Source organism: Balaenoptera physalus, assembly GCF_965194825.1.
Source record: "Balaenoptera physalus genome assembly, chromosome: 2".
Taxonomy (NCBI): Eukaryota; Metazoa; Chordata; class Mammalia; order Artiodactyla; family Balaenopteridae; genus Balaenoptera; species Balaenoptera physalus.
The window spans coordinates 78430710-78452014 of NC_138883.1; the positions used below are offsets into that span (position 1 = coordinate 78430710).

At 39.9% G+C, this 21305-nt stretch overlaps 1 protein-coding gene across 7 annotated transcripts in view; it reads left to right on the plus strand.

Annotated features, from left to right (window-relative positions):
* The window catches only part of FMN1 (formin 1), a 467455-nt gene that overhangs the window by 336378 nt on the left and 109772 nt on the right, over nt 1-21305 (plus strand). For all 7 annotated transcript variants that reach the window (XM_082452361.1, XM_082452358.1, XM_082452359.1 and 4 more), the window contains one exon: nt 5378-5470. In XM_082452361.1, the coding sequence (XP_082308487.1) occupies nt 5378-5470 (93 nt within the window). The remainder of the gene's footprint in view (nt 1-5377; nt 5471-21305) is intronic.

Genomic DNA, 21305 nt, shown 5'->3' on the forward strand with positions numbered 1-21305 from the left:
CACTTATGACCTAACCAGTCTAGTATCTGAAATCTTAAAACATTCAAAGCTATATCTCTCTCTAAAATGCTTCACAAGCACTTAACCTATTTTTTTAATTTTTTCATTGAGGTATAGTTGATGTACAATGTTATGTAAGTTTCAGGCGTACAACATAGTGACCCACAATTTTTTTTTTTAAACATCTTTATTGGAGTATAATTGCTTTACAATGGTGTGTTAGTTTCTGCTTTATAACAAAGTGAATCAGTTATACATATACATATGTTCCCATATCTCTTCCCTCTTGCGTCTCCCTCCCTCCCACCCTCCCTATCCCACCCCTCTAGGTGGTCACAAAGCACCGAGCTGATCTCCCTGTGCTATGCAGCTGCTTCCCACTAGCTATCTATTTTACATTTGGTAGTGTATATATGTCCATGCCACTCTCTCACCCTGTCACATCTTACCCCTCCCCCTCTGCATATCCTCAAGTCCATTCTCTAGTAGGTCTGTGTCTTTATTCCCATCTTGCCACTAGGTTCTTCATGACCTTTTTTTTTTTTTTTCCTTAGATTCCATATATATGTGTTAGCATACTGTATTTGTTTTTCTCTTTCTGACTGACTTCACTCTGCATGACGGACTCTAACTCCATCCACCTCACTACAAATACCTCCATTTCATTTCTTTTTATGGCTGAGTAATATTCCATTGTATATATGTGCCACATCTTCTTTATCCATTCATCCGATGATGGACACTTAAGTTGCTTCCATGTCCTGGCTATTGTAAATAGAGCTGCAATGAACATTTTGGTACATGACTCTTTTTGAATTATGGTTTTCTCAGGGTATATGCCCAGTAGTGGGATGGCGGAGGAGTAAGACGTGGAGATCACCTTCCTTCCCACAGATACACAATTTTTAAAGATTATACTCCATTTACAGTTATCATAAAGTATTGGCTATATTTTATATGCTGTATTTTATATTTTAAATGCTTCACAAGACCTTAGCCTTTAAATGAGAATACTCTCAATTTAGTGTCAATTATTTTATTATGTATTGGTTTTCAATATTTCATCTCTCAACAATGATCACCTATTAGTAACTAACTTCAGGAATTAATATGTACTTTAATTCTGTCAAATTTAATAGAAAAAGGAGAGAGAAAGAACCTGGGTGACTTTGGCTTTTAACATTGGAACTCCTGGCACAGCCTGTGTCTGAGGCAACCTTGGTGGTCTAGCAATATTGCATAAGCATCTTCTGGTTGGACAATTAATGACATTGGGAATTTGTCAGGGACCTCTTTCCTTTATGCACTGCCAGTCTCCAGTGTCATTGTTAATTAGTCTTCAGGTCTCCCGTTTGTCTGCTAGAATGCATCCTGGATAAGCCAAGTTAATAAGTTGGAGCGGGCAAGCTGCCTGGCCATTGAATGTGCGACTGTGCTCAGTCAGTCAGAGGGCAGCCCTCTGCTTTGATCGTGTGGAGAAGTTTAATTCTAACAGGCCACATGGGAGGCTGTGCCCACTGGGGTGCAGAGAGGGCCTCGGGCACAGCAGGGGAGCTGCTCTCCTTTGCACTGGTTTCAGTGTTTCTTATTTCAAAACCATGAAGCTCGGAGGCCCAGGGCACTTGCTTCACATTTTGCTTCATCTTTCTCCAGGAGTTTCTTCCTTGAATTCTCATAGTGGGTGGTGGAACATCAGCAAGGGAACAAAAATCATTATCTCTTTGTTCCAAACAGCAGATTTGCACTGGGGCATTTTTTTGTAAATAGAGTGTGTAGAATTTGTAGCACATAATCCCTAGCCATGACTCTCTTGCTGTTCTGGCTATGACATGTTTCAACCAAAGGCACAAAAGTGACAAATAATAAATACGAGGCCACCTGCTAGTGCCAGGCATTTTGCAAACCACTTTACATGCATTATCTCACAATTCATATATCTTGCCTATGAGGAAGGGGGTCCCCATTTTGCAGATGAGAAAAGCTACAGCCCACCTGCACTCAGGTAGGTCTCGATCCAAGCACGAGCCCTTTGCCATACCACTACCTGGCCTCATAAAATCTGGGCAGTTTGATGGACCCCATGGGCTCTGTAGCACAGATAGGACAAAGGGAGAGCTGCAGTGATCAACCCTTTTAATTCAGGCAGAGGTGGAGGCTTTGCTTGTGTATTTAGGAAAAGAAGCTCTGTCTTGGGCTTTGCGTTCGCTAGGGAGAAGTAACCTTGAAGAAATTACTGTCACGGCTTCAAGTATGTCCTCTTACCAAATGCAGGCCTCACCATATATTATTTGTGTTCGTGCAAAATAGTTCTCTATAAGTGGAATTGTTGGAATTTGAATGTAGTGGAGGGCTAAAGAATTTAAAAGCCTCTCCCAATTTATATTGTGAGAATAAATATGGCTTCCTGTGTTCTCAGAATCATGGCTGGATATCATCAGAACAGTTTATGTGGTCATGAAAGTTCACTGAAAAATGTAGATTCTTGAAAGCAGGCCTCTTCCAAAGTGTGTCTGACCAACCTCCTGCTTCTAGGCCTGCTGTTGTAACTGCTCAGTCAGGAGAATGATCTTTTCTACCTTCTTGTGCCTTACAGCATGAAGTGGTGGATGTTTTTGGGGTGGGGAGGGTCTTTAAAATACACTGAGCCCTTTCACATCAGCTTGGGACAGTCACAAGGTTTGTGAATGAAGAGACTAGGACCCCTTGATGTACCTTCCTGGGAAGGAAGGAGAAGAGTAAAGAGACAAGGAGGCCATACTGCACCCCTGGAGAGCCCACTCGGAGTCTGGGTCAACGTGGCTAATTATTTTTCCACTTTCCTCTGCACAAGAAGCTAGTTAAGGTGAGGAGATCTGATGCTTTGGTCAGGTATGCATGGAGGTCTCTGGAGAAGTTTGGAGCTGAGTCAATGAAACCTGCATGATGGCTTTGCAGGGATTAATAGAAATACACAACTAAATATAATTAAAGGTAAAAGATAAATGCTCTCTGGAAGGTAGATGTTTGAAAGATGCAAAATCTTTGGATTGGAAAGGTTTTATGGTGGTGACAGCATCTCGGAGAAACTTTTTTAGGATGAACAGGACTTTGTCAAATGCGGTAGAAGGTATGTTTGGGATGAGAGCAGGATGGGCAGAGAACCACATGAATGAAGGCATGGAACTGGGAACACTGGTTTATATAAGTTGGAAACATTGCATACTTTTGATTTCATTGGTCAAATATATGGGGAAGTAGAACTGAAAGGTAGAATGTTACCATCATGGAAAAGGCCTTAAATCTCAGGCCTGGGAGTTTGAATTCAGTTGAATGAGCAATGAGAACCCATTAAGAGTTTCATCTTTTTTGTGTACCTTTCCCTCTTTGTTTTCAGTGGATGATCTTGCCTTGTAATTCACAGAGACCAGGGAAAACAAGTTTCAAAGTTAACTTTTGATCTCCTCTCCCTTAAAACAAACAAAAAAAAGAACAGAACAAAAAAAAACAATACACTCTCACCTCTCCCCCATCTCAGTAAATGGCACTTCCAGCCACACCTTGCTCATCCTTCCTCTCCCTCAACTTTACATCGACTGCATCAGCAATTTGTTCTACCTCCGAAATATATTCCAGTTCTATATACCCTGTCCCTCTCCTCTCTGTCCCTGATATCACTCTATCCCAAAGCCATTATTTTGAGAACAGAATAGTGGTGGGAAGGGAGGTACTTATCATTTGGCCACAGGCCCATCTACTAGGAAAGAGGTAAAGGGAAATCTGATAATAGTAGAGAATTATTAAGTAGTCATTGTAGAGAGGACAAATACACTGAAAAATAAAGGTAAAAATGTAGGGGTAAAAAAGGAGTGTTTTGAAATGATGGTTTGGCTGGTTTTAAGGAATTTGTTCCAGGTAAGATAGATCATTTTAAAAAAAGAAATGAGTCTTTGTGTCCCAATGGACAGGGTTTCCTAAATAGCACTTGTATGGTTATCAGAATAGAGATATTCAAAATAAGCTCTATTAAAAACTTTTAGAAAGTAACATTGTCAATAGGAAGAGCCTAAACTTAGGCCCTTGTGTCCTGTGATCGGCCTCATGATCTCAGGTGGGAATGCCTGGAGCTGATTCTGGGAATGTAGCTGATGCTGAACTCGACAGAGTTCCCTCACATCATGCTTTCATCTTCAGCACAATCTGGTAGTCTCCAGAGTTGCCTAGTATTTCAGCAATCTAGTTGGCAATATTGTAAGAGAAAGTGTCAGGCAGCTAATTTCGAGGGGCCCTTGAGTGACCTCTTTTGCCTTTTTTGTGCTTCAGTGCTGACGTGCTTGTGGGTTGCCTTACATAGTAAACATTCTGGGATGCTAGTTTGGGAAACACCAAGCTCTTGTATACAAATTTCCCAACATAAATAAAGGAATCCTTTCTAACCGTCTTCTTCCAAAATGCCTTACCTCTGTGCTTCTGTAAATTCCTCCAAGAATATATCTTTCTCTATTTTTTGAACCAGGTGGCATGATTTCTGGGCGAAAATCTAATGCTTTAATATATTCTCTTGAATAAGGACATGTCAGTAATTTCTGGCCATGATCAACAGACAAAAGTGATCATGACTCAGCTCTAGCTTTGGAGAAATGAAGCCTTTTTTTACCCAGTGCATTTCTGCCACTGGCACAAACATACAGAAACCTTGAGAAAATGCCTCTTGCCTGGGTTAACTGCTTTTTATGACGGTGAACTATGCTTTATTGTGGTCTCCCGTGTCACCGAGTCAGAACTATCTAATTTGAGGGGCCTTGATTATCAAAAAAAGCAACCTCTTGTAAATTCCAGATATCCTGTCTGAAGTAAATTACGTATAAAATGTTTCACATGTGTTAATGGGAAGGGGAGGTGAACGGGGGTGAAGAGAGATTCAGTCCTCCCTAACCTGGGGTTAGTTCTCATGCTGGGATGTGGGTGTCACCTTGAGGAATCGCCAGTTTGGTGAGAATTTCTGCAAAATCTATTTTAAGCTCCACTTTTAGAGTATGAATCTGAAGAGGGTCTGGGCCCTTAATTCCCTAGAACTAGTCCTTGAGTAGTTCTTGCCTCTCTTTTGGAGAGACCAAAAGCGGAGTACTTCACCTGTCCCAAGTCAGAGGTTTTGCCGTGTCTCTAAAAAAAACAAAAACAAAAAAAAAACCTTGAAGGTGATGCATTTCCCTGTTCCTGAAGAAAGGTGTAAAGCGAGCTAATTATTTGTATTTGTTTGTTTCTGCGCTTTCCCCTGTAATTTGGATAAACGATGATGGATAAGGATTTTGCACTATTAATCCCCAAGTGCAGAGCACAGAGCACAAGCTCAGCAAATCCGTGTTCTCGAAGAAGTCTAATTGCCACCTTCTCTTCACAGCAAGTGAGAAACAGATGGCAGTGGTGTGTAAGGAGTCACCGAAGGAGTATCTGCAGCCGTTCAAGGACAGACTCGAAGGGTTCTTCCGGAAAGGTAGGAGGCGTGATGTTCTGAAACGTCCTTCCTTTCTCCGTCTTTCTCCGAGACCCGCTGCCCCGTGCCTCCCGCCTGAGCATTGGCAGCTCCGATGATTCCATTAGACCATCTTCCCATGGTATTCCTTCCTCCATGGTTTTGGCAGGACTAGGGAACTTTTGTTGAGCCCTGGTAGTGAACGTGAAAGTTTAACGCCTTTTGGATATCTCCTATTCTGGTTTCTCAAATTCAGCCTAGATGTAAAACAAAAATAAGTGTGGGGCACAGTTTCCAATTATAAAATAAATAGGTCATGGGGAACGTTGATTTACAGGATGGTGACTGTAGTTAATAATACTGTATTGTGTATTTGAAAGTTGCTAAGAGAGTAGATCTTAAAAGTTCTCATTACAAGGAAAAAATGTGTAACTCTGCATGCTGACAGATGTTAACTAGACTTCTTGTGATGATCATTTCACCATATATACGTATATGGAATCATTATGTTGTACACCTGAAACTAATCTAATGCTATATGTCAATACTATCTCAATAAAGAAAAAAAAAGTGTGGGGTAGTTGGAGGGGGCTTTTGTCTTTGCTAGAAAGCCAGAGGAAATGCATGTAGGAACCTTTAGGGGTATATCAGCATGCTGTTTCTATTTATTACTAAGGCCACATGATACCACACCATCAACAAAAGACCATTAAGCAGGGTAAATCCATAAAGTATGGCCAAACCACCTTGGAAATTGGCAGGGAAATTCTCAGTCCATGAGTCAGAGAAACTTCATTCCAGCTGGTCCCTTGGTGCAGAGTTCATTGCTCCCTCCTCCTGGATGAGGTCTCATTTGTGTTGAAGCAGAAGTCAGAATTCCCTCTTGGCCATAGCTGAACCTTATGTATGATGGAAGTAATGCCATAATGCCATCAGGCCAAGTATCATTTTGAGAGCAGATAGTAATACCAACACTTACGGGTTATGTGGCTAAAATTAGGTTTTATATGTGATTTATTAAAGTGGATGCATTGCTTTATGATTATTTTATGTAAATATAACCTAAATGGCCTAAAAAGAGCACAAAATATTTCCCTTTTCTATTTGTTTAAATTTAAAAATTTTTTAATTTTTATTGAAATCTAGTTGATTTACAATACTGTGTTAGTTTCAGTGAATATAAAGCACAGTGAATATATATATATATCCCTTTTCAGATTCTTTTCCCTTATAGTCTATTACAAAATATTGAGTATAGTTCCCTGTGCTATACAGTAGGTCCTTGTTGTTTATCTATTTTGTTATATGTTAAATCCAAACTGCTAATTTATCCCTCTCCCCACCCGCCTTTCTCCTTTGGTAATCGTAAGTTTGTTTTCTATGTCTGTGAGTCTCTTTCTGTTCTGTAAATAAGTTCATTTGTATCATTTTTTTAGATTCCACATATAAGCAATATATGATATTTGTCTTTGGCTTACTTCACTTAGTATTATAATCTCTAGGTCCATCCATGTTACTGCAAGTGGCATTATTTCATTCTTCTTTATGGCTCAGTAATATTCCATTCCACTGTATATATGTACCACATCTTCTTTATCCATTCATCTGTCAATGGACATTTAGGTTGCTTCCATATCTTGGCTATCCATTTCTATATTTAATTGCAATTATCCTATATCTAGAAAATTCTGCAATGAGTATGTCTGGGTATTATTGGCTCATATACTGTAATGGCCTTAGGATCCTTTCTCTTCAAATTAGCTAGCATTTTAAAACACTTATGTTGTGAATTCTTTTTGTTGGAAGAAGATAAATATGAATAGATTTAGAACACTGAAAATCTGCTTTGATGCCTTGGAAAAGGAATTTGCACATCACTCTTGGGAGTTCTGTTTTAGCTTCTTCTCTGCCAGGTTTCTTAAGAAAACTCTTATCTGTTCTGAGAGAGGGAATCGAGTTGAGGCAAACTGGACCTTGAGTCAGGAAAGCAAGGATGTGGCCACAATAAGCTGTTCTAAGAAAGCCCTAGAGCAGTGGTTGTCAACCCTGGCTGCATACTAGGATCACCTGGGGGAGATTTAAAAAATTTCAACACCCGGGCCAAATTCCAGACCTACCACTAGCATCTCTAGGGGTGGGACCAGGTATCAGCATTTCTTTTTTTCACTCCCCACGTAATCCCAGTGTGCAGCCCAGGTTGAGAACCACTATTGTCAAGCTTAGTTCACCTCTTAATGGGTATTCAAAGGTATTTTGTCAGAGCCCGCTATGTGTTAGGCACTGTGACAGACGCTGGCAATCCTAAAATGAGCCATAGACCCCTCGTCCCTCTCTCAAGGACCGTCTTACTGGGGAAAGGTCTGTAATTGAATAAAGGAGTCACCTCTCCTTTAACCAACAGAGTGAAGGGAAGATGGGAAGGACATAGGAATAGCCTCAAATTATGGTTAAAACAAAGTCAGCCAAAATGAGACACAAAAAGAATTTGGAGGAAAATGACTATTCTAAAATGAATTTTAAAATATAAAAATAAATCTTAAACATTGCCAATGGCATGTGGTGAAAAGAGCCACTGTTGAAATACCTGTGTTACTGTTGACTCATTAGTTAACTGAGTTGGTCAAAGAACAGTCTAGAATTGTGCTGCCCAGTGTGCCAGGCACTGGCCACATGCAGCTGCTGAGCAGTTGAAACGTGGCTAATCCAGACTGAGAGGTGCTGCACAAATCAAACACACACCAGATTTTGAAGACAGTACCAAAAAACATGCAAAATATTTTATTTCTGCTTTTTTTATATTGGTTACATGGTAAAAGAGTATTTTTAATATATTGGGTTAAATAAGTAAAATATAATATTAATCTTAATTGACCTGTTTCTTTTCATTTTTAAGCACGGCCACTAGAACATTTAAAATTATATCTGTGGCTTGCATTGCAGCTCTATTGGACAGGGCTGTCTAGAAGTAAGATCCCTTGGCCTTTCCCATCACATTCCTTCACTTTCCTCTCCACGTTATTGCTTTACCTTCTCAGCTTAAATCCTGGGTCATTGGGACCCAGTATCAGAAGCTAGCCTCTCCCCACTTTTGCTCTGGGTCTGGCCATTGTTTGGCTCTCAGGTAGGGGCGCTTAACTGAAGGAGGTGACAGCATGCCACTTCATCAGGCTACCCCTCTGTGGTTCAGGAGGTGGTACTTTGCTACATTGCAGTATATACAAATGAAATATCTCTTGGCTACTGTAGAGTTCCAAGTAGTAGTCCCTTTTTTTATGGAGATGGTTCACAGATTCATAGAAAATGTGAGATTTCTCATCTACTATAAATGTGCATTATCCACTCCGGATAATCAGGTGTTTTTTTTTTTTTTTTTTTTTTTTTTGTTTGTTTTTTTATACTGCAGGTTCTTATTAGGCATCAATTTTATACATATCAGTGTATACATGTCAATCCCAATCGCCCAATTCAGCACACCACCATCCCCACCTCACCGCAGTTTTCCCCCCATGGTGTCCATATGTCCATTATCTACATCTGTGTCTCAACTTCTGCCCTGCAAACCGGCTCATCTGTAGCATTTTTCTAGGTTCCACATACATGCATTAATATATGATATTTGTTTTTCTCTTTCTGACTTACTTCACTCTGTATGACAGTCTCTAGATCCATCCACGTCTCAACAAATGACTCAATTTCGTTCCTTTTTATGGCTGAGTAATATTCCATTGTATATATGTACCACAACTTCTTTATCCATTCGTCTGTTGATGGGCATTTAGGTTGCTTCCATGACCTGGCTATTGTAAATAGTGCTGCAATGAACATTCGGGTGCATGTGTCTTTTTGAATTACGGTTTTCTCTGGGTATATGCCCAGTAGTGGGATTGCTGGGTCATATGGTAATTCTATTTTTAGTTTTTTAAGGAACCTCCATATTGTTCTCCAGAGTGGCTGTATCAATTTACATTCCCACCAACAGTGCAAGAGGGTTCCCTTTTCTCCACACCCTCTCCAGCATTTGTTGTTTGTAGATTTTCTGATGATCCCCATTCTAACAGGAGTGAGGTGATACCTCATTGTAGTTTTGATTTGCATTTCTCTAATAATTAGTGATGTTGAGCAGCTTTTCATGTGCTTCGTGGCCGTCTGTATGTCTTCTTTGGAGAAATGTCTATTTAGGTCTTCTGCCCATTTTTGGATTGGGGTGTTTGTTTCTTTGATATTGAGCTGAATGAGCTGTTTATATATTTTGGAGATTAATCCTTTGTCCGTTGATTCATTTGCAAATATTTTCTCCCATTCTGAGGGTTGTCTTTTCGTCTTGTTTATGGTTTCCTTTGCTGTGCAAAAGCTTTGAAGTTTCATTAGGTCCCACTTGTTTATTTTTGTTTTTATTTCCATTACTCTAGGAGGTGGATCAAAAAAGATCTTGCTGTGATTTATGTCAAAGAGTGTTCTTCCTATGTTTTCCTCTAAGAGTTTTATAGTGTCCAGTCTTATATTTAGGTCTCTAATCCATTTTGAGTTTATTTTTGTGTATGGTGTTAGGGAGTATTCTAATTTCATTCTTTTACATGTAGCTGTCCAGTTTTCCCAGCACCACTTATTGAAGAGACTGTCTTTTCTCCATTGTATATCTTTGCCTCCTTTGTCATAGATTAGTTGACCATAGGTGCGTGGGTTAATCTCTGGGCTTTCTATCTTGTTCCATTGATCTATGTTTCTGTTTTTGTGCCAGTACCATATTGTCTTGATTACTGTAGCTTTGTAGTATAGTCTGAAGTCAGGGAGTCTGATTCCTCCAGCTCCATTTTTTTGCCTCAAGACTGCTTTGGCTATTCGGGGTCTTTTGTGTCTCCATACAAATTTTAAGATGATTTGTTCTAGCTCCGTAAAAAATGCCATTGGTAATTTGATAGGGATTGCATTGAATCTGTAGATTGCTTTGGGTAGTATACTCATTTTCACAATGTTGATTCTTCCTATCCAAGAACATGGTATATCTCTCCATCTGTTGGTATCATCTTTAATTTCTTTCATCAGTGTCTCATAGTTTTCTGCATACAGGTCTTTTGTCTCCCTAGGTAGGTTTATTCCTAGGTATTTTATTCTTTTTGTTGCAATGGTAAATGGGAGTGTTTCCATAATTTCTCTTTCAGATTTTTCATCATTAGTGTATAGGAATGCAAGAGATTTCTGTGCATTAATTTTGTATCCTGCAACTTTACCATATTCATTAATTAGCTCTAGCAGTTTTCTGGTGGCAGTTTTAGGATTCTCTATGTATAGTATCATGTCATCCGCAAACAGTGACAGTTTTACTTCCTCTTTTCCAATTTGTATTCCTTTTATTTCTTTTTCTTCTCTGATTGCCGTGGCTAGGACTTCCAGAACTATGTTGAATAATAGTGGTGAGAGTGGACATCCTTGTCTCGTTCCTGATCTTAGAGGAAATGCTTTCAGTTTTTCACCATTGAGAATGATGTTTGCTGTGGGTTTGTCATATATGGCCTTTATTATGTTGAGGTAGGTTCCCTCTATGCCCACTTTCTGGAGAGTTTTTATCATAAATGGGTGTTGAATTTTGTCAAAAGCTTTTTCTGCATCTATTGAGATGATCATATGGTTTTTCTTCTTCAATTTGTTAATATGGTGTATCACATTGATTGATTTGCGTATATTGAAGAATCCTTGCATCCCTGGGATAAATCCCACTTGATCGTGGTGTATGATCCTTTTAATGTGTTGTTGGATTCTGTTTGCTAGTATTTTGTTGAGGATTTTTGCATCTATATTCATCAGTGATATTGGTCTGTAATTTTCTTTTTTTGTAGTGTCTTTGTCTGGTTTTGGTATCAGGGTGATGGTGGCCTCATAGAATGAGTTTGGGAGTGTTCCTTCCTCTGCAATTTTTTGGAAGAGTTTGAGAAGGATGGGTGTTAGCTCTTCTCTAAATGTTTGATAGAATTCACCTGTGAAGCCATCTGGTCCTGGACTTTTGTTTGTTGGAAGATTTTTAATCACAGTTTCAATTTCATTACTTGTGATTGGTCTGTTCATATTTTCTGTTTCTTCCTGATTCAGTCTTGGAAGGTTATACCTTTCTAAGAATTTGTCCATTTCTTCCAGGTTGTCCATTTTATTGGCATAAAGTTGCTTGTAGTAGTCTCTTAGGATGTTTTGTATTTCTGCAGTGTCTGTTGTAACTTCTCCTTTTTCATTTCTGATTTTATTGATTTGAGTCCTCTCCCTCTTTTTCTTGATGAGTCTGGCTAATGGCTTATCAATTTTGTTTATCTTCTCAAAGAACCAACTTTTAGTTTTATTGATCTTTGCTATTGTTTTCTTTGTTTCTATCTCATTTATTTCTGCTCTGATCTTTATGATTTCTTTCCTTCTGCTAACTTTGGGTTTTGTTTGTTCTTCTTTCTCTAGTTTCTTTAGGTGTAAGGTTAGATTGTTTACTTGAGATTTTTCTTGTTTCTTTAGGTAGGCTTGTATAGCTATAAACTTCCCTCTTAGAACCGCTTTTGCTGCATCCCATAGGTTTTGGGTCGTCGTGTTTTCATTGTCATTTGTCTCTAGGTATTTTTTGATTTCCTCTTTGATTTCTTCAGTGATCTTTTGGTTATTTAGTAACGTATTGTTTAGCCTCCATGTGTTTGTCTTTTTTACGTTTTTTTCCCTGTAATTCATTTCTAATCTCATAGCGTTGTGGTCAGAAAAGATGCTTGGTATGATTTCAATTTTCTTAAATTTACTGAGGCTTGATTTGTGACCCAAGATGTGATCTATCCTGGAGAATGTTCCGTGCGCACTTGAGAAGAATGTGTAATCTGCTGTTTTGGGATGGAATGTCCTATATATATCAATTAAATCTATCTGGTCTATTGTGTCATTTAAAGCTTCTGTTTCCTTATTTATTTTCATTTTGGATGATCTGTCCATTGGTGTAAGTGAAGTGTTAAAGTCCCCCACTATTATTGTGTTACTGTCGATTTCCTCTTTTATAGCTGTTAGCAGTTGCCTTATGTATTGAGGTGCTCCTATGTTGGGTGCATATATATTTATAATTGTTATATCTTCTTCTTGGATTGATCCCTGGATCATTATGTAGTGTCCTTCCTTGTCTCTTGTAACATTCTTTATTTTAAAGTCTATTTTATCTGATATGAGTATAGCTACTCCAGCTTTCTTTTGATTTCCATTTGCATGGAATATCTTTTTCCATCCCCTAACTTTCAGTCTGTATGTGTCCCTAGGTCTAAAGTGGGTCTCTTGTAGACAGCATATATATGGGTCCTGTTTTTGTATCCATTCAGCCAGTCTGTGTCTTTTGGTTGGGGCGTTTAATCCATTCACGTTTAAGGTAATTATCGATATGTATGTTCCTATGACCATTTTCTTAATTGTTTTGGGTTTGTTTTTGTAGGTCCTTTTCTTCTCTTGTGTTTCCCACTTAGAGAAGTTCCTTTAGCATTTGTTGTAGAGCTGGTTTGGTGGTGCTGAATTCTCTTAGCTTTTGCTTGTCTGTAAAGCTTTTGATTTCTCCATCAAATCTAAATGAGATCCTTGCCGGGTAGAGTAATCTTGGTTGTAGGTTCTTCCCTTTCATCACTTTAAGTATATCATGCCACTCCCTTCTGGCTTGCAGAGTTTCTGCTGAGAAATCAGCTGTTAACCTTATGGGAGTTCCCTTGTATGTTATTTGTCGTTTTTCCCTTGCTGCTTTCAATAATTTTTCTTTGTCTTTAATTTTTGCCACTTTGATTACTATGTGTCTCGGCGTGTTTCTCCTTGGGTTTATTCTGTATGGGACTCTCTGCGCTTCCTGGACTTGGGTGGCTATCTCCTTTCCCATGTTAGGGAAGTTTTCGACTATAATCTCTTCAGATATTTTCTCTGGTCCTTTCTCTCTCTCTTCTCCTTCTGGGACCCCTATAATGCGAATGTTGTTGCGTTTAATGTTGTCCCAGAGGTCTCTTAGGCTGTCTTCATTTCTTTTCATTCTTTTTTCTTTAGTCTGTTCCGCAGCAGTGAATTCCACCATTCTGTCTTCCAGGTCACTTATCCGTTCTTCTGCCTCAGTTATTCTGCTATTGATTCCTTCTAGTGTAGTTTTCATTTCAGTTATTGTATTGGTCATCTCTGTTTGTTTGTTCTTTAATTCTTCTAGGTCTTTGTTAATCATTTCTTGCATCTTCTCAATCTTTGCCTCCATTCTTATTCCGAGGTCCTGGATCATCTTCACTATCATTATTCTGAATTCTTTCTCTGGAAGGTTGCCTATCTCCACTTCATTTAGTTGTTTTTCTGGGGTTTTTTCTTGTTCCTTCATCTGGTATATAGCCCTCTGCCTTTTCATCTTCTCTATCTTTCTGTAACTGTGGTTTTTGGTCCGCAGGCTGCAGGATTGTAGTTTTTCTTGCTTCTGCTCTCTGCCCTCTGGTGGTTGAGGCTATCTAAGAGGCTTGATGGTAGGCTCTGGTGGTGGGTAGAGCTGACTGTTGCTGTGGCGGTCAGAGCTCAGTAAAACCTTAATCCACTTGACTGTTGATGGGTGGGGCTGGGTTCCCTCCCTGTTGGTTGTTTTGCCTGAGGCAACCCAACACTGGAGCCTACCCGTGCTCTTTGGTGGGGTTAATGGCAGACTCTGGGAGGGCTCACGGCAAGGAGAACTTCCCAGAACCTCGGCTGCCAGTGTCCTTATCCCCCCGGTGAAACAGAGCCACCACTCGCCTCTGCAGGAGACCCCCCAACACCAGCAGGTGGGTCTGGTTCAGTCTCCCCCAGGGTCACTGCTCCTTCCCCTGGGTCCCGATGCACACATTACTTTGTGTGTGCCCTCCAAGAGTGGGGGTCTCTGTTTCCCCCAGTCCTGTCAAAGTCCTGCAATCAATTCCCACTAGGCTTCAAAGTCTGATTCTCTAGGAATTCCTTCTCCCGTAGCCAGACCCCCAGGTTGGGAAGCCTGACGTGGGGCTCAGAACCTTCACTCCAGTTGGTGGACTTCTGTGGTATAAATGTTCGCCAGTCTGTGAGTCACCCACCCAGCAGTTATGGGATTTGATTTTACTCTGATTGCGCCCCTCCTACCGTCTCACTGTGGCTTCTCCTCTGTCCTTGGATGTGGGGTATCCTCCTTGGTGAAGTCCAGGTTCTTCCTGTCAATGATTGTCAGCAGCCAGTTTTGATTCTGGTGCTCTCGCAAGAGGGAGTGAGAGCACCTCCTTCTACTCCGCCATCTTGGTTAATCCCCGATAATCAGGTTTTTATGGCAGTTATCGTAAGTGTAGGTGTCATCTAATATGCCACTCATAAGAAACACCATTATTCCAAGTATTACTAAGAAATAAAAATTGCTGCCGATTAAACCATGACATGTCATAGATGACAAGAGGTACCCCAGTATCAGAGATGCTAAAATATGAAAATTCCATCAATTTTGCAATTGATGTAAGATGGTACTGTAATTAGGCATATAGGAGCAGAGAGGAAGGATGACTAACACTTCCAGGTAAGTCAGGGAAGATTTTGAGCAAAGGAGATGTTTTTGTTCAGATCTGAAAAAATCAAAGATGACAGTGAGGTCAATGACAAGCAGTGACAATGACTGCTAACATTTGGTGGTTGCTTCTATGTACCAGGCACCGTGGGGAACAGATCATTTTACTATGTCTTCATGACAACTCTCTGAAGTAAACACTATTATCACCCTGTTGTCCAGATGAGGAAATTTAAGATTAGGAATTCTCAGCAGACAAGTTATAAAGGGCATTCCAGGCAGAGGAAAACACTGCAAATCTCAGCATGAAAGACATGACGTGTTTGGGGAATGGCAAGAGACTTGCTGTAGCTATATCACGGGGCATATGGAAAGAACACAAGACCCCAAAGGAGAGGAGGGTCACAATGTGACTTGCTAAAGCATCTGAACTTTGTCGTACAGGCCACTGAGAGCCTTTGAAAAATAGTATGTATGGGAGCGACATGGTCATGTTGGATTTGTTTGTTGTGATATTGGTGTGTTGGGATCCTTTTGCTTTTTGTTGTTGTTAAGAAATACATTATAGGGAATTCCCTGGCGGTCCAGTGGTTAGGAAGGACTCCACACTGTCACTGCCAATGGCGCAGGTTCGATCCCTGGTCGGGGACCTAAGATTCCGCAAGCCGTGCAGCACAGCCAAAAATAAAACAAAATAAATAAATAAAAATAACATTAAAAAAAAAGAAATACATTATAACTAAGAACAATATAAAGAAGAGTTGGGACAGTAAAAGACTGGAATCCAGTCCGTCAAGCTCTTCTACAGCAGTCCAGGCAAATGATGGTAAGGACTTGAGCAAAAGCAATCACAGTAAAAATAAGAAAGGAAGGGATATATCAATAAAGCTTTTAGGAGTTACAGGACTAGATGACCTATGAGAAGTAAAAAAACAGAGGAGAAAAGGATAACTCTCCTTTTCCTTGCCCGAATAACTTGGCTGCATACTGATGTGGAGGCCCCATTTGGGATGGAATACAAAGACATAAACTTTGGACACGTTGATTGGACATACATTTGAGACACACGGGTAGAATACTGGCCTCACAGGAGAGTGCTGGGTGAGACTTTATAGAGGATAGCAGTTTAAGTCATAGGAGTGAATGAGATACCCCAAAGAAGGCATAGAGAACGAGAAGTTGTGGAGTATCTGAGCACAGGGTATAATATAACAATCATAAATGAGAAAAGATACTTCTGTACTTCTGTAGTATTTGACAGGAAAGCCAGTTTTCAATTAGGGGTCCATCACTCGTAAAGTCTTAAGCAATTGCCTTCTTTACGCCTGAGAAGTCATACACATGCGTTGTGGCTCAGTTGATTCATGGTTAGGCTAATTTTCATATGAGCTGCAGTTCAGTTCTTCTAACCATCATGATGATTTAATTTTCTTATGTAAATCATATCCTGTTGCCACACTCAAGCAGAGATGACGTGACTGTCCTTCTGTCTTTTTTTTTTTTTTAATAAATTATTTTATTTTATTTATTTATTTTTGGCTGTGTTGGGTCTCCATTTCTGTGCAAGGGCTTTCTCTAGTTGCCGCGAGTGGGGGCCACTCTTCATCGCGGTGCGCGGGCCTCTCACTATCGCGGCCTCTCTTGTTGTGGAGCACAGGCTCCAGAAGCGCAGGCTCAGTAGTTGTGGCTCATGGGCCCAGTTGCTCCGCGGCATGTGGGATCTTCCCAGACCAGGGCTCGAACCCGTGTCCCCTGCATTGGCAGGCAGACTCTCAACCACTGCGCCAGCAGGGAAGCCCTGTGCTTCTGTCTTTTATCGTCCTTCCCTTCTCCAAAGGCCCTTAAATAGTGTTATTTAACAAAACTTGTTCTTATCTAATTTCACTTTCCGCACAGAATCGAAAGTAATTTTAATGGCACCCCTTTTCAGAGTTGCAGTCTCCATGGCCTCTGAGCCCTTTCCCTGACGTGGTTTTTCTTTTCCACAGTAGTCTCTTATTGATTCCAGTTTACAGCTCCGTTCAGAGTGACCTTGTGCAGGCATTATTTGAGCTCATGTTTTTCCACCCTCAGATCAAACATGGTCATAATGATATGGCCTTCAAAAATGTGATGCTCACATTAAAAGTCCCCATAAACGTGGCAGGGATCCTATAATTGAAAGAAGGCACAGAACAACTGATTAGATCCCAGGTATAGATCTTTAGGGTGGTCTTTTCATGCTGTTAAATTGGTCGTTTGTATTTATAGCTTTGGCAGGGAGGGCTGGAACCTAACCTGGTGCTAATACCAACACTCTCCCACACTTGGCCTTATCTCATTCTCCATTAGTTTTACTTAGCATCTGTGAGTGGACCCAAATCAAAGTAGATCTGAATAAGCCATGTTAGTCCTAATTTATCCAGCTATCTTCTGAGGTTCTTTGACCGGCTGAGATTAAAGATATTCTTAACGTCAAGAAACTGTTTTCTAGTAAAAAGTGAGTAGATAAATTTACCAAGCTTAAAAAAAACAGTAACTCTGATTTCACATGTTGAATGCAAAAAGAATGATCTATGTAGCTGCAAACCCCGTGATAGCTGGGACTGTGTCAGTCTGGTCCTATGCATTTTCTTGTCTCAACATAATACAGGCTTAGCCTGGCCCATAATTGATGTTAATAATTATTTTTTTAATTAATGAACAAACAACCTGAGTCTTGTAAAGTGCCTGCAGGCTTTTTTCTCCACCCCCTACATGGGTTTCCTGTTTAAATCCTTTTTAGTATTGGTAAATTGTGCCAGAATCTGGTAAGATGCATCTTTGGTCTACAGTGCATGCCTGTGGTCTGGTCTCTTGGATATCAAAGCATCTTTCTGTGTTGCATATATACATAAATCCATTCTTCATAAATACTTAGCTCAGAGTAGATTGATAAAGGCTGTAATTGAACCTCTATAAACTGTAGAATAAGAGCAGGTTATTAGGTAATCACTTCAACCCCCAGAATGTAGAAAGAAAACCATCTGAGTCACCATATTCACGCCTTAAGATTACAGAGATCAGGACAGGTCATTGATCTGGACAGTGTGACCTGTGAAAGGAAATAATTCTTACATTCTTTACAGAACTTGTGGAAGGAAGAACTGTGGCTGGGGGAACACACACTCTACATGGGCCAAAATGCGTTCTTATATACATCACTACTCAAAAAAGTGCCAGCATGGATGGCTTCAAATAACATCAGATGGCCAAGAGTTAAGATAATCTGTTGTGATTTCCAGGTCACTGAAGTAACAGAGCAGTAATCCTTGGAAGGTGGAGAAAGCCATCTTATCAGAGGCTTATTAAGTAGACTCTTATCTGAAAGGATTTAGTTTGAATCCGTTTTTTTTTCCAGAAATTTCTGTCAAGAGCACATATTTCCCCCCCAATCAGTTTCTCTATCTTCTCCTCTCCCACTCACTTCCCCTCCTTCCCTCCTCCCTCCCTCCCTCCTCCCTCTGTCCCTTTCCTCCCCCTTTCTCTCCTCTCCCTCCCCCTCTCCCTCTCTGCTTCTCCCCCCTTTTCTCCTCCTCCTTTTCTCTCTTCTCCCTTTCACTCAACCCCCTTTAAATCTTTTTTTTTTTTTACATCTTTATTGGAGTATAATTGCTTTACAATGGTGTGTTAGTTTTTGCTTTATAACAAAGTGAATCAGCTATACATATACATATATCCCCATATCTCCTCCCTCTTGCGTCTCCCTCCCACCTTCCCTATCGCACCCCTCTAGGTGGTCACAAAGCACCGATCTACTCAATTTTTCTTTTTGGCCAAGCATCCAGTAAGTTGGCTTTTCAGTAACTTTTGTTCTCTTTTTCTTTTCCTTTCTCTCCAATGATGAAAAGTTTTGCAAAAAGAAGAAAAATGTCTAAATTCTTTTTACTGATATAAATACCTGAAAAAGATTGCCCGCCCCCCAAAAAAGAAAGAAAACTGCAGACCAGTCTCATTATAGTTTTAAAATTCTAAATAAAACAGCACATTTTAAGACCAAATGAAGATTATTCTCAGAATGTAAAGATGATATGATATAGGGAATTCTGTTAATATAATTCATCACTATTAACAGCTCTAACAAGAAAACTCAGATGATTATCTCTTTAGATGCTAAAAAGTGCACGTGACAAAATTCAACTTCCATTCTTCATTTAAAAGCTCAATAACACGTTAACTAGCACATACTTCCTTAAAATAATAAAAATAAATCTGTCATAGCCCCAAATTTGCAACTCTTTTCATAGACAAAAGCTCAATCTACGTTCTATATGAGCTTCTAGACATTAAGAAAAGGACCAAAATCCAATAAAAAAGACAAATAATATGAACAGTGACAGAAACTGCTTTTTAAACCTATGAAAAGATAACACTCTCAAAATGGGAGAAATGCAAAATAAATTACATTGAAATTCCATTTTTTCACATCCAAGATTGGCAAAATTACGAAAGTTTGATAACAGACTATTGGCAGTATGGTAGCATAGACTTCACTCTTCTACATTGCCTGTGAAAGTGTAAATTGTTACAGTCTGCGTGGAGGTCAATTTAGCAGTATCTAAGTTACAAATGCGTATACCTTTCGACTTGGCAGTTCTACTTCTCGAAGCCTACCCTCAGATGCTCACACATGAAAAAGGATTTATGTACCATGTTACATATTGTGACGTTGTTTGTAACAGTGGAAGATTGAAGACAACCTTAAGTGACCGTCAATGATGGAATTATCAAATTAGGGTATGTCTACATGATGGAATACTAAGCATCTGTTTAAAAAAAAAAAAAGAATGAGGAAAGTCTTTACATATTGACATGGAAGACTCTTAACATATTTTAAGTGGGAAAAAGCGAGAGTGAGAAGAATAGACATATTACTATTTAACTAAAGAAGGAGGGGAAAATGGATAATACTTAACAAAAATCTCTAAGGACAAATAGAAAGCTAACGTAGGGCTGATATTCAGCTGGTTCTTACCATAACAGCCAGGGACGTTGTCTGTTCTGTTCAGTTGTTCAGTCTGTTGGTAAATATTTCGAATATTACTCCTGAAAATAATCAAACAGATTCATTGCTGTAGTGGATAGAAAATGGATGGATGGGGTTCAAAGGTACTATGTAGACTTTTTATAAATCTTGATATTTAATCACCATGTTCCTCTTCAAAATAAATTAAGCAAATAATTTTTTTAAACAAACAGCTGTATGGTACTTTGCAATTAAATTTTTTCTCTCAACACTGCTTCCCCTTTTAGGGTTTTCCCATTGTGGTACCATTTGTGGTCCCTCAGTCCACTGAACCTAGCCCTTTCTGTTCAATTTCCGAAGAACTGGAAATTAAATGCTCCCACTCACAGCCTGTTTCCCTCCTTTGGGTGCTGGACTGGTTGACTTAGAAGGACATTTGAGGGCCTCTTGTATTTTCCTGCTCTCGTGAATGGAGAGCCCGATCTATGAGCTAGCACCTTGCTTTCTTTCCTTGCGTTCCTCCTCCTCAACACCCCTCCACAGCAGACACACACACACAGTCCCTCAACTTCTTTCTCCTGGCCTTACATTGCCTCCTCTCATCTTGCTCATGGTTCTGTCACTCTTTCGTGATGCCTGTAACCGAAGTGTCCATGAAGAAACCTCTTTGCTCTGATATGGAGGGTGTTGTATCTTTTCCTCATCTTTTGTTCCCTGCGCCATAATGTATTCTCCATTTCATTTGAGTCCTCTTACTTCTTCAGTACATAGATGTCTTAGGTGTTTTGATGGACCCTTTCCTAAACATACAGGATGAGAGAGTAAGAATCTATATCTCAGATTACCCTGGCACAGACCATCTTCTAAACCTAACACCAGAGTAGGACGAGTTATCAGGCATTTCTCTCTCAAGACCATTATCAGGATATGACCTCTCCTGTGCGTATTTGGAAAGAAAGCCTTCGTCTCCTATTTTTAAGCAATGTCTCTGAGCTACATGCAGGTAAAAGAGAGATGGTGGTGGTTGGATTTGGACGGAAGTGTGGGGTAAGTATTATTAACTCTTACTTACATAGGTCTTCTCTAGAGCAGCAGATATTTAGGAACACACACACGTGTATGTGTGCACACATGACAACAACAGCTCTAAGCTTATGAGACCAAGATGCTTTCGTGGAACAGGAACTGTACCTTAAAATTCTTACAACCTTGAGTAGGGCCTTTAACTAATTAAGTATTACAGCATCACTAGAACCCATCTCGTGATGGTACTGTTGGTGTTGATGGGATCCCTTCATTTCCCTTTCATTGTGGCAGAATCCAAGATCCTTTGAGATCATGGAGCCACAATTGGAATAACCCTTTGC